The sequence below is a fragment of the Sorex araneus genome, chromosome 1 (genome assembly GCF_027595985.1).
Source record: "Sorex araneus isolate mSorAra2 chromosome 1, mSorAra2.pri, whole genome shotgun sequence".
Classification (NCBI taxonomy): Eukaryota; Metazoa; Chordata; class Mammalia; order Eulipotyphla; family Soricidae; genus Sorex; species Sorex araneus.
The window spans coordinates 423,676,120-423,690,299 of record NC_073302.1 but is presented as its reverse complement, the minus strand read 5'-3'; the positions used below and the strand labels follow the sequence as shown (position 1 = coordinate 423,690,299).

General features: G+C 38.3%; 1 protein-coding gene across 2 annotated transcripts in view; it reads left to right on the top strand.

Annotated features, from left to right (window-relative positions):
• POT1 (protection of telomeres 1) overlaps positions 1-11,219 on the top strand; it is a 72,252-nt gene extending 61,033 nt beyond the window's left edge. For both annotated transcript variants that reach the window (XM_004608295.3, XM_055123654.1), the window contains 4 exons: positions 398-486; positions 3,925-4,016; positions 8,221-8,326; positions 10,296-11,219. In XM_004608295.3, coding sequence (XP_004608352.3) covers positions 398-486; positions 3,925-4,016; positions 8,221-8,326; positions 10,296-10,408 — 400 coding nt within the window. In that variant the 3' untranslated portion in view covers positions 10,409-11,219. The remainder of the gene's footprint in view (positions 1-397; positions 487-3,924; positions 4,017-8,220; positions 8,327-10,295) is intronic.
• The last annotated feature ends 2,961 nt before the right edge of the window (positions 11,220-14,180 follow it).

Sequence of the window (14,180 nt, the reverse complement as noted above, 5' to 3'; positions counted from 1 at the left end):
GGAGGAGGAGGGAAGAGCCCAGATAGATAGTACCGTGGTAAGGTGCTTGTCTTGGAGCACCCAGCCCAGGCTTGATCCCTGGCACTGCATATGTCTCCCTCTCCCCCAGCCCCACCAGGAGTGCGCTCTGACGGCAGAGCGAGGGTAAGCCCTGTGGCTTTGGGTTTGGCCCCAAAGCAAACAAAGAACCAAAATTAACAGTGTTATTTAATTTATTCTATTCTAATCTAAAAAGCTGATTTGTATAATTGTATTTGTAATATAAGTTATATGACACTATACTTTTGTTTGACTTAATGTTTGTATTATATGACTGGATAGCAAAAAAAAAGAGTTCTAATAAATGGTTTCAAATAATGAATTATCACAACTTAAAATATTTCTTTGCTCATTTCAGATGTCAACAGTGTTCTAATTTGAGACCAATACAAAATCTAAATTCTGTTGTTGATAAACTATCGTGGACTCCTTCTTCTGTGGCAGAAGGTTAAGTATTCATTTATTCTGTACAATTTTACCTCTGTGAAAGGTTATCCCAGCAATTATATTTTTGTATTTGTGAAATAGTAAAACCAGAACAAAGAATGAAGTTTAGATTTCTTTAGCAAAATTATTAACATTGGTTTAAATAGAAATACAAAAATGTAAATATTTAAAATACTCAGAAACTTAATTTTTGGTGTCTAATAGTATCTTAATTTTCACTTATACTTGCATAATTTTTTAGTGTTAATTATTAATCATTTAGTTCGGTTTCTGAAAATTTTTGCCAATTTTTATTATTGTGGGATTATAAAGGATTATAAAGATAGCACTTTAGCACTGTCATCCTGTTGTTCATTGATTTACTCGAGCAGGCACCAGTAACATCTCCATTGTGAGACTTGTTGTTACTGTTTTTGGCATATAAATACACCATGGGCAGCTTGCCAGGCTCTGCTGTGCTGGTGGGATACTTTCGCCTGGCTCTCTGAGAGGGTTGGAGGAATCAAACCCGGGTTAGCTGTGTGCAAGGCAAATGCCCTACCCGCTGTGCTATCACTCCAGTCCCTGTTCCATGGCTCCAAATTTGCCCCAATAGAAGTCTAGCTGGAATAACCATCTTTTCAACATCTTATTCTTGAAATGTAGTTGCCAGACTTGGATTAAAACTTTTTCAGAACGGGAGACTTACAACACTTCAAAGCTTCATATCCCTTTCATTTGTTTGCACTTCTGAATAGTGAAGCATATGTGTATACCTGTACTTTTACCTGGACTAGGTTCTATGTGCTAGCATTAGCATGTATCTATTCTGTCTTCTGCAAAGACAATAGGCTTTGTACATTTGAAGACCTCCCACAAGCTTACTTTGAATCTTTTATGTTTTTCCATGCAGGAATTCCCACCCCACCCCCCTTATGTTGGCACTTCCCTTCAACTTTACTGCTTTGTTTCTCCTGCTCAGTAAATATTCCATTTTTCTAATACTCCTTTCAAAGCTGGAAATAGCACTCTATTTGTAGTCTGGGCAATTCAGAGTATATAGAAACCCTATATTTCCCTAAAACTGTTCTCTGGATCTGTAAGCCTAACATTTCACCTCATTGATGTTTGTATCACTGTATCACTGTCATCCCGTTGCTCATTGATTTTCTCGAGTGGGCACCAATAACGTCTTCATTGTGAGACTTGTTGTTACTGTTTTTGGCATATCCAGTACACCACGGGTAGCTTGCCAGGCTCTGCCGTGCAGGCGAGATACTCTCTGTAGGGGCAGAGGAATCAAACCCGTCGTCCACGTGCAAGGCAAACGCCCTGCCTGCTGTGCTATCGCTCCAGCCCTATTATAAATGATCCAAATTTCTAAAGATTTTTCATAATACAAATTTGATCTTTAAATCCCTAAAACATAGTTGTACTAACATTGATGTTTATTTTCTACATTTGGTTTCATTTAACTTATTCTTTAAACCAGCTATTTAATAGTACTATCTACTATTTTTCCCTGTGTTCTGGCCTCCCAGGTTATTTTCACCTCAGCTTCTTGCTTATCAAACTTAGTCTGCCTAGCCTCTTACTAATGAAATTCTTTTTTTGTTTGCATAGTTTTTCATAGCATGTTTTATGTTTATTTTTCTTGGTTTTAACTCATTGCTATGAGCCAGTGCGATCACTTGAGTCCCTAAAAATCTGTTCCTCTGATTATCAATTTCTGTATGCTATATTTTTTTTGTTGACTTAAAAACTAGCCTTCATTAAATATGGGTTTCACAGATAGATAATAATATTCCATTTTATAAACATGAAAGTACTTTCATTTCCAAACATAGCTCAAGTTTATTTAAACTAAATTATGTGATTTAGGATTACATGCTTTTCCTCTAATCTTACCAAATTATAAAATCTGTGATTCTATTATTTAGTCCTATTCAACCAGTTGAGTCTCTTACAAAATAAGTTATCACTTTATTTTTAATACAAAGAGGAGAGATATGTTGCAATATATATATATATATATATATATATATAGATGGCCAGAGAGAGAGCATAGAGACTAAGCACTTGCCTTGCATATAGCTAATTCCAGTTCCATCCCCAGTACCACATATGGTCCTGTGACCACTGCTAGAAGTAAGTGCACTGAGTCAGAAGTAAACCTTGAACACCACCAGTTGTGTCCCCAGTCCACTGTGCCTCCCAAAATATAGAAATCATATACATACATGTATATATAGTATCATATATATATATATACTCTATATTTGTGTTTATATAGTATCACTGTCACTATCATCACTGTCATCCTTCTGATCATCTATTTGCTTGAGCAGGCACCAATAAGGTCTCCATTCATCCTAACCCTGAGATTTTAGCAGCCTCTCTTTACTCATTCTTCCCAGCGGTGCTGCATTAGAGGCTCTTTCAGGGTAAAGGAATGAGACCCATCACAGTTACTGTATTTGGCATATGGAATATGCCACAGAGAGCTTGCCAGGCTCTGCCATGTGGGCAGGATGCTCTCAGTATCTTGCCAGGTTCTCCAAGAGGGAGAACTAGGCTATAAGAGGTTGTGCGGCTACAAATACGGCTGTGTGCTTCTAGGAGCTTTGTTTTACAGTCTCTGGATCTTGGCTATTAATGGGATTACACAGCATCGGGGCTATGACTGCCGACCTACTGGAAAATGGGGGGTCTGGGTGGAGGAGGCCCAGTCCTGATCCGAGCAGGCTTGGAAATCTTAGCCCTGTGTCCCACACACCTGGGTTCCTCTGCCGGTTCCTTTATGCGTGTGGCTCGTCTGAACGTGTGGAGAATGGCTATGTACACAAATGTTATATATATATATATATATATATATATATATATATATATACACACACACATATACATATAGATCTAAAATCTTGAACTGCATGTTGTAACTTTTAGGACATCATGGTATTTGTAGTTATTGTATTTTTTGCATTTGGGATCAAAAATTGTACTTCACTGCATAGGGATCTCTCTGGTGCTGCTCAGGGAGCCATACCATGCTGGGTTTAATCTGGGGCTCCCTCACACAAGGTATGCACACCAACCCTTTGTACTACCTCCCTGACTCCTCTAGTGTTTAAACTTTGTCTTAAATGATGTCAGCAAATTTTGAATTTCTATTTCATCAGTCTGTTTTCACATATTTTGTCAAAGTATCAATTCAAATACATTATTATTTTATCTGAAAAGAAAAAGTTTACTCATTATTCATTTTCCCTATGTAGGTATCATGTAATATACCAAGATGAACTTTGCTAAGTGAACTTAGTATTAGGGAGAAAATCTATTGAGTTGTTTTAGGGAACAAATTTGACAGGTATATATGAGCGTATAACAAATTTGACTTTGATTTCAAAGAACAGAAGATTAATAGGGTTTGGTCTTTTTTTTCCCTTTTTTCTTCATTAGTGCTTGGTATTGTGCCCCTCCAACATGTGTTTGTAATGACATTTACTCTTGATGATGGAACAGGAGTATTAGAAGCATATCTCATGGATTCTGTAAGTAACAGAAGAATTAAGATATTTTCAAAGGAAAAAAATTAATTTTCAAATTTTAATTCATCCTTATTACTAAGAAGATTTAAGGTAAGAGAATAGATAAAATATAAGCACATTAATCTTAAATTATCTGCATATTTATTTCAATACAGCACTGTAAATCTTTTACAGCCAAGTAATGAAAATTTGGGGAATGGGAATTTGAGAAGAGAATCTCTTGATATTCTAAAGATGGAGGTATAATGCTGCCGCTTAAGGATTATCAGCAATTCATTATGCTTTTACATTAGAGCAAATAAATTAGCAGGGAAATAATTATTGAAGCTCAGAATCTATTCGGAAAACTGTTCTCATGGGACAGACATAGAAAGATTGCACTCATCTGTGGAATATAGAACACCAGAGTAGGAGACTAATACCCAAGAATAGTAGTATATAATACCAGGAGGTTGGCTCCATAGCTTGGAAGCTGGCCTCACACGCTGGGGGAAAGTCATCCCAGATAGAGAGGGGAATATGTGATTGGAGATCCTGCTCGGGAAGGGAGATGCATGCTGAAAGTAGACTAGAGACTGAACAGGATGACCACTGATTACCCCTATTTGGAACCACAACACCCAAAAGAAAAGAGAGATATCAAATTGGAATGCCCCGCTACAGAGGCGGGGTGGGGTGGGGGGGATGGGACTGGAGGGGTGGGAGGGATACTGGGTTCATGGGTGGTGGAGAATGGACACTGGTGGAGGTATGGGCTCTTAAACATTGCATGAGGGAAAAACAAGCACAAAAATGTGTGAATCTGTAACTGTACCCTCACTGTGACTCATAAATAAATAAATAAATAAATAAGTAGAGACTCCTTGTGATCAAGAGTATTTATCTAACTAGGAGTAAAACATTTGCTTAGATTTTAAACCTTATGTATAATACATGATAATCATGGGTAATAAATTTTTCAAAAATTAAAAAAAAGAAAAGGAAAAAGAAAACTGCTCTCATTTCTGCCAGTTTTGAGTTTGGGGATTCTCAAGACTACCCTAACTATTTGTAATGGTACAAAATTCCAAGTTTCTGCAAATGACCCATAGTTTCAATGAGTCATTAAAAAGCTTGTGGATCTTACTGGAAGGATCTGTATTCGCTGCAGGTTTTTAATTGTAGTTTAGGTTTCTTCATTACAGTCATCCAAGAGAAGAGACCAGAGTGCAGAATCCAGGAAAGTTTCAGACTTTCCAAATGGAGCTTCTGGTTGTACTCCTCTGTTCGAGTAAATGGATTAATTTTTCAGTCAGTTATATGAAATGAAGTAAGTAACGCAATATTGCAAACCAGGAAAGCCCAGCCAAACCATTATGTCCAGAGTTTATCTGGGGGGTTCTGTCTTGGGGTCAAGATGATTAGCCCGTGTGGCTAATTTCAGTCTGCAGCTAAAACTACCTGGCTCAAATCCCCACCCAAAAACTTCTTTCCTCCAACTAGACAAACTTTGTCTAGAATAAGAAACAAGAGTGGGCTCCTATCAGGCAGGGTGTTCTGTAGTCTTGGAGACTACCTCTAGAAGCTAATCTCTTTTAGGGAAGGGTTAATCATCTGAAGAATGATTGAAAGGAAAAAATTCCCCCTACTTTAACAATTCATTGACCTATTTATTAAGTATTGAATGAGTACCTGTTGTTAGGTATTGTCCTAGGTGACGGATTTACAGAAATGATGGAGCAAGCAAAATCCCTTTCTCCATTTAAGAAGGTACAATCTTCCAACCATGGACCAATCTCCTAGCCCTTGTTTATACTGTCCTTGGGTATTGGAGGATTGGTCTAGTTACCTCAGATGCCAGAGGAGAAGGCAGTTGGAATAGAGAAGGGGCCACTATGACAAAGATAGTTGGAAATGATCACTCCAGATAAGAACTGCATGCTGAAAACAGGTAAAGAAACAAGCGTGATAACCTCTCAGTACCTGTAATCCAAACCATAATGTCCCTAAGGGGAGAGAGACAGAGATAGAGACTGAGAGAAGGAAAATGCCTGCCATACAGATAGTTTATCAGGAGGGTGGCAGGAGGGAAACTGGGGACTTTGGTGGTGGGAAATGTACAATGGTGGAGGGATGGGTGTTGAACACTGTATGACTGAAAAATTATGTAACTCTGTATCTCACAGTGACTCAATTAAAAAAAAAGGTATAATCTTAAATAATCTTCATGAGAAAAATGAAGTGGTTGTTACACTTCTCTTTTTTGGGGGCATTTTTGTCATTTATGTTCTTTACGTATTACAGTTTTTCTGTCCCTTTTTAAAATTTTATAAAGTAGTTCACAATATTTGATTATGTATAATATTCGAACACCAAGCCCACCTCCATTACACCTTACCACCACCTTATTTTGGATGCCTCCATCCCAAACCTTAACCCCTGCTCCAAAGCAGAACTGAAATAATTTATTTTTTATTGTTTGTTATTAAAAAAAAAGCACTAAAACTGCTCCAAAAATGTTTCTTTAGAAGAAAGAATGTGAAGATTGTATTTCAACCAGGGGCCATTAAGCCCTTCTGTAAAGAAATCACTAAAATGTTGTTAAAGGTTGAGCCTTGTGTGCTTAGAGATAGATAGATAGATAGATAGATAGATAGATAGATAGATAGATAGATAGATAGATAGATATGTACACACACATATATACATATATACATGCATGTATATATAATGTATCTGTAAAAAAAAGTATTTCCCTCTAAGATTTATTGCCTCCTACTTTAAACTCCATCAGTTGTGGTGTATGGGTGGAGTATGGGTGGGGTGAGGTATGAGTTGTTGCACAGCCACAGATGCGGCCATATGCGACTTGGCCCGAGCATGTAGAAAGCGGCCATGAGCACGGTGGTGGTTGAGTTCTGGAGATTTTCAGCTTCCAGGGCTAGGTCCCTTGGAGTAGGGAGGGGTATCACCCGGCCCCTTCCTGTGCACCCCAAATGAAACAGCCTGGTGTGAGGTCTATAGATATGGTTATGATATGTGTCGTGTTATGCTCCCTTCTGGGAGAGAAGGACATGTGATCTGGATGGTGGCCAATGACAAGATTATCTAGCACCAGCTAGAGGTGGCTTATGGCCATGACTGCTGAGTTGCCAGAAGCAGGGAGAGACCGACAGAGGATCCCCGTTCCCGGTTCTGTTGAATCCAGAATTTTCAGTCACAGAATCATGCATATCTGGTTTTCTGCAGATTCACTCATGGGTGAGGCTGTTACACTCTACTAATCTTAATTTTTAACAATAAAGATTTTTTTTCTACACACATAGAAAGTTTATAGAACCCTTATTATTTTCTAAACAGTTTCATTACTGATAAAAACAGTTTAACTTTATTTGTAAGTGTGTATATATCTGTATATATATGATATATATATGTATATATATATACAGTTAAACTTTGAACAACTCAGGTTTGAAATGCATTCACATCTGCTTATATGTGAGTTTTGTTGTAAAAGAATGACAAATTTCAAAAAATAGTATTGTTAACGTATTTTTTCTTTTCCTTGTTTTTTAAAATATGTCCTACTTTCTTGCTTTATTTTATAATTATAATATATGATATATGTAATATTCCAAAGAGGTCTTAATGTGTAATTATGTTCTTAATAAGATCAGTGGACTGATACTAGGTAATTTTGAGGGGAGTCAAGAATTGCCAGCTGTGGAGCTGGTGTATAGCAGTATATATAAGGTTCTTATGATTTTACATAAATACTGTTTTTAGATTTAAGTTGTCAATTTATTGCAAATTTTCTCTTACTCATTTTTATTTTCCCCATGATGGAACTCAAACCCAGGATTGCAAGACATGTGCTCTGCCACCATGACCCGGGCTCCAAAATTTTATTTATTTTGCTTTTTGGGTCACACCCCTTGATGCTCAGGAGTTATTCCTGGTTCTGTACTCAGGAATTAGTCCTGGCGATGCTCGGGGATCATATAGAATGTGAGGTATCGAACCCAGGTTGTCTGCATGTAAGGCAAATATCCTCCCTAGCCCCGGCTCCAAAATTTCAGACTTCAGAGTTGCACCCTTTAATTTAATATAATTCTGTAGTTGGATAGAGTGAAATACTTTATTTTAATTGATAAAATACTTTGTATTGGTCCTGTTTTTTTTATTAAAAAAATAATAAAACTAGTTCTTCTTCCATTGTTCTTTTAAGGAGAAATTCTTCCAGATCCCAGCCTCAGAAATCCTAACCAGTGATGACCTTCAGCAAAGTATGGATATGATCATGGATATGTTTTGCCCCCCAGGAAGAAAACTTGGTAGGCATTCCAATTAAACCATGCCATTCAATTCTTTTTCTTGAAATAGAACTAGTATATATCTAATTGAAATTTAAATCCAACTACATTACTGAGGGGTTGAATGATGTCTTTTGATGAAGTTAGTGGTAGGGATTAAATGAAGTATGATTTTTTTAAATGAAAATATTTTCAAATATTTATAATAGAGAAAGTCTAAGAGTCTACTTTATCCTGTATTTCGTGCACACAAACATTTTAGTTGAAATAATCCCAACTGGGATTTTTTTTTGTTCAACTTGGTGGCCACACCCAGCTATGCTCAGGGCTTACTCAGGCTTTGTCCTCAGGGATCACTCTTGGTGGGTTCAGGGGACCATATAGAGTACCAGAGATCCCTGACCCCCTGAGATATTTTTACGAGAAATATTTCGGGTTTATCTAGTTTAATCCACAGCTTTCAGTGTTCTTTCTCTGTCTCCCTCCCTTCTGCTTTGGGGCCACACTCAGGGGTGCTCGAGGTTTACTCCTGACTCTCCACTCAGTGATCACTCTTGCAGGCCTTTTTGCACCAAACCTGAGTCATACACAGGCAAGGCAAGCACCCTACCTGCTGCTCTGTCATGCCAGGCCCAGTTTTCCGTGTTCTGTGTAACATTTCATTCCTCAGCCAGATCTACACGTCAGAATACATTGAGCAGAATACAGAATTCATTGAGCACCATTCTCTGCCACTAGCTTTTTGTTTTGTCACTATTTTTTCTGTTCATCTTGAATCTTACAGATTTAAAGCATTTAAATCTAATTTGACTCAGGGCTGGAGAGATAATGTAGTGAGTAAGGCGCTTGCCCCGTATGCAGCCAGCTGGGCTTAATCACTTTCATCCCATCCAGTCCCCCAAGCAATGCCAGGAGTAAGCCCTGACCACAGGCAGGAGTGGCCTAAAAATTTTGTTTAAAAAAAGACTGACTGCTCTAGCATTTTATTCACCAGGAACAGAATTGACCAGGTACAGATTTAGCTGCTGTCACTTGAACTTTCATAGGCTTTTTTTCTTTTTATTCTTTTTTTTGAGTCAGGCTTTATTTTCTCATGATAATTAGGGTTTATACAACAATTCCAAAATGATAGGTTTTGTACCACTACAAATTTTTATTATGCTTTTGGTTTACAGTGATATCAATTTTAGTTATAGCATAGTGGGTAGGGCAGCCGGCCCAGGTTCGATTCCTCCGCCTCTTTTGGAGAGCCCGGCAAGCTACCTAGAGTATCACGCCCGCGTGGCAGAGCCTGGCAAACTACCCGTGGCATATCTGATATGCCAAAAACAGTAACAGGTCTCGCAGTGGAGATGTTACTGGTGCCCGCTTGAGCAAATCAATGAGCAACAGGATGACAGTGACAGGGACAGATTTCAGAAATAAAATGGTGATGTCAGGAAGCAGAGTCCTGGTAGACATTTTTGTTTGTTTTTGGTCACTCTCAGCAGTGTTCAAAGCTTGCTCCAGAAGGGGTCATTCTGGCTGATGCTTAGAGACCCTGCTCTGACTCTGCCGATATTGACCACTGTATTAAATGTCCCAAAATTGAAAAATGTTAAGAAAACTTTCTGGAAATTATAAATCGATTTACTATGGTCTTGACCTTAAGTTTTGAAATGGTATTTACAGCTGCTGAAATTGTTAACACTGTAAGCCTGGTGTTTGGGGAACCTTTAGTTGGACGGGTTGAATTGATTTAAATTTCAGGTTCCACTTTCTTTGCAGCCAAGGGTGGTAGTACTGAAAAATGAAAATTAGACTTGCTGAAAAACAATAGAAACTCAATATGTATTGGTAACAATACGTGTTAAGTTTCCTAAGTGTTTTTATTCACTTTTCAATCTAAATTAAATATGCTCATTTTTCTTGCCAACCCATGCTGAGGGTCCATATGTCAGTTATTCACTTGATTTTAATGGGTAAATAACATTTTCTCTCTGATTTATAGATGGATATCCATGGTTAGAATGCTTCATCAAGTCATATAATGTCACAAGTGGATCGGAACAGCAAATTTGCTATCAGATTTTTGACACCACAGTTGCCGAAGATGTTATATAATATTTATTGCCGTTTAGCTTTGCATTTGTAAAACACTGTAGTTTTAGGGAACATTAAATTTTCTATGATTGCTATGAAATACGGAGTTTGCTTCATGTTTGCTTTCCAACTCTTACCACTGTTTAATTTTCCAGTGTAGCCACCCACTACTTGAGGTTGTGCTTTTGTTTTTTGACCAATAGACATTGTGTTGAAATGTTTCCTTTTTGGGGCCTGGAGTGATAGGGCAGTGAGTAGGGTGCTTGCCTTGCACATGACCTATGGGATTTCGATCCTCAGCGCCCCATGTGGTCTCTGTAGCACTGAGCCAACCAGGAGTAAGCTCTGACCACTGCCAGGCGTGGCCCCCAAAACAGAGAGCAACAACAGACATGGTTCCTTTTGCTCAAACTATCCATTATGTTGACTTCCAGGGATAAGAAAAATATACTGAATAAGTGACTTTGTTTGCATTTTTTCTTTGCAGTCCTATCTGGTGGGGAGCTTTTTTATTACTCTGAACTTGAAAACACCTTTCCTAATGCTTTCCCAGTATGTCAATCTCTGATTTCTCTGCCAACCACTAACCTTTGTTGCACTTCTTTTTGGTCCTATTGGGAGGTGGGAGGGAGGGGAGGTAGCAATTCAGCAATAATAATGTTACTGTGAGTATGGGAATAGAAAATGCCCTGGGCTTAAATTGTTAGCTTTTATTGATAGCAGATATGTAGCATTCTCTGGTTTTATTTTGCTGTGTTTTTATATGAGTATCTGATAAAACATCCCTTAAGTAGTTGGTAGTTGTCAGTGAGCTAACATTGAACTTTAAAAAGTGATTTTGGGGGGTGGGTTTGTTGTTTTGTTTTTTGTTAGTTTTTTTCTGGAGGGAATCACATCCAGTGATGCTCAAGGATTCCTCCTGGCTCTGCACTCAGAAATTACTCAGGGTGGTGCTTTGGGGGAACCAAATGGGATTCTGGGGATTGAACTTGGATCAGCCATGTGTAAGGCAAGCACCCTGCCTGCTGAACTATCTCTCCAATACCCTTCCCTACCCTTCAAAAAAAAAAAAGTAGCAAAATTACTTTTTTGGGCTACTGATATTGACCAGTTGAGATGAATGGATTTTCAAGCCTAAATGTATGATTTGATGTTTTTTCCCGTATTAAAATTTATTTCATTCCACTGTAACCTAATAAAAGAGAATTTCAGTTAGTGACTGACTTATATCACTTCTTTTTTATAGTCTTATATAAAATATATTTATATTTCAAGTTGAAGACTGAATGAGATATAAATTCATAATAATACACTTTTTAAAAAATTGACAATATTTATCAAGTCTAAAGTCATGAATATTTAGTTTTATTAATAATATTATATATTAATTAGTATATTAATAATATGAGTATCTCGCCCGCACAGCTGAGCCTGGCAAGCTACCTGTGGAGTATTCAGTATGCCAAAAACAGTACCAAGTCTCGAAAAGGAGATGTTACTGGTGCCCGATCAAGCAAATCGATGAGCAACCGGATGACAGTGACAGTGACAATATAATTAATAGTGTCAGTCTCGTTAAACATAGCTGTTCTGGCTCACTCTTCTTTATTTCAATAGAATAATGTAAACACTGCTTGCAACCTCTTTCTGAAGCCCCCTTCCTTAAATTCTGTTTTACTCAAGGAAGTATACATGGCAAGATGCAGTGTATCTTGTTACTTCTTAACCATAGTCAACTGACACAGGAAAAGTTGTTCTAAATGAATATAGAAAGTCTGGTAATGATGAAAAAAAAAGGATATTGAGTATATTCCTGTCTACCTGAGAAGCACACTTCAGTCCCCAAACAATTGGGCGCTGACTGCCCACCTTTCAAATGGTAGAAATTCTGTGTAGTGCATCATTGTAAGTTCTAGGAATGGGCCAACACCTTTTTATTGCCCACTTCTTCCCGACCTCTGTGCCTTCTTGTTTCTAAAGTCTAAGCACAATTGTGCCATTATTTATGTTCTCAATTCAGCCAGTTCTTAAGATATCTGAGGGGAAAGCTAGATTTTTGTGAATATTTTAAACATTTTGAATTTTGGCCATGCATTTTTTTAGTGTTCTTTTTATCCAGGAAAAAAACGTTTAATAGAACATACATTTGTAAGAATTTAAAGAAACATTGAATAAATGATTTTGAAGATTTTGAAGAAAGAATTTGAAGGAAAATTAAACAAATCTCTGCTCTCAACAAGTATGCCAAGGAAAACTACTTTTAACACTGTAATATTTTTCAGACTTTTCGCTAAGAACATGTAAATGTTGTATATGCATATTTTTAATAGTATTATGCTATGAAACACATTGGTACAAATTAGTTTTGTTTCCTTATGTAAAATTTTGACGTATGTTGAAAGAAAAACATTTCTAATTGCTCAACATCACTGTATCACTGCATCACTGTCATCCCGTTGCTCATCGATTTGCTCGAGCAGGCACCAGTAACAACTCCATTGTGAGACTTGTTACTGTTTTTGGCATATCAAATATGCCACGGGTAGCTTGCCAGGCTGGAGTGATAGCACAGTTCGTAGGGCATTTGCTATCCCGGGTTTGATTCTTCCGCCCCCCTCGGAGAGCCCGGCAAGCTACCGAAAGTATCCCACCCGCACGGCAGAGCCTGGCAAATTGCTCAGCATAAGAAGCCTTTTAGGGGGCTGGAGTGATAGCACAGCAGGTAGGCGTTTGCCTTGCACACGACCGACCCGGGTTCGATTCCCAGCATCCCATATGGTCCCCTGAGCACCGCCAGGGATAATTCCTGAGTGCAGAGCCAGGAGTCACCCCTGTGCAGAGCCAGGTGTGACCCAAAAAGGAAAAAAAAAAAAGCCTTTTAGGCTTTCCGCCCAGACGAGACCCCAAGTGGCCACATACGAACGGCTCCTCCGTTCCTGAGCTACCATGATCCCGGAGGCCCACTAACTACTTTCGGCACCCAGCGGCTTCTTGCAGAAATGCCTCTAGACTGTGAACTAAGTTACAGCCCCATGCCACCCCGGGAAGGGAAAGGTTTTTCTCTCTCGGCCTTTCCTTTCGGCGGTGGCATGGCGACCGCCATCTTTTAGAGCCCACTAAACAGAGGTACGAGCTTGCAGTGATGCAACTTCTGGCAGAAATTTCTCTGGACTTAATTACTAAATACCAGAAATCCAAATCCTCATATGCTCTTCATTCTCAGCAATGGAAAACATTATCAAATGATGCCTTTTCGGCAGGTCTGATTGTTGGGGGAAAATTCCAAATAATAGTAGTGAGTTTCCTGTTGAAATACTGAATGTAATCAAAGTAAAGAGAGAGTAAAGTGAAAATCATCTGCCACACAGGCAGACAGGGGGGCTGGGGGGCGCATACTGGGGTTCTTGGTGCTGGAACACATGCACTGGTGAAGGGATGGGTGTTTGATCATTCTGTGACTGAGACTTAAACCTAAAAGCTTTGTAACTTTTCTCATGGTGAATCAGTTAATAAATAAATAAAAAGCCTTTTATAATCGGAGAATTCTCTGATTGTATACCACTTTCTATATTTTTGTAGTGAATTTGATCTAAAGTCTCATTTCTTGCACTTTTGAAATGTTTTATAAAATATATTTATGTAATGTTTTATTGAGTTGTCTTACCGTTAGTTGTTACATTATTTTAATCTGCTTTTCTTCCTCATAAATCTGTACTCTCTAGGACCTGACTTCATTATATTTTTTGGAGGTTTTCTGCTATTCACAATTTTGCAGACCTGTCCAGGTTTCCTA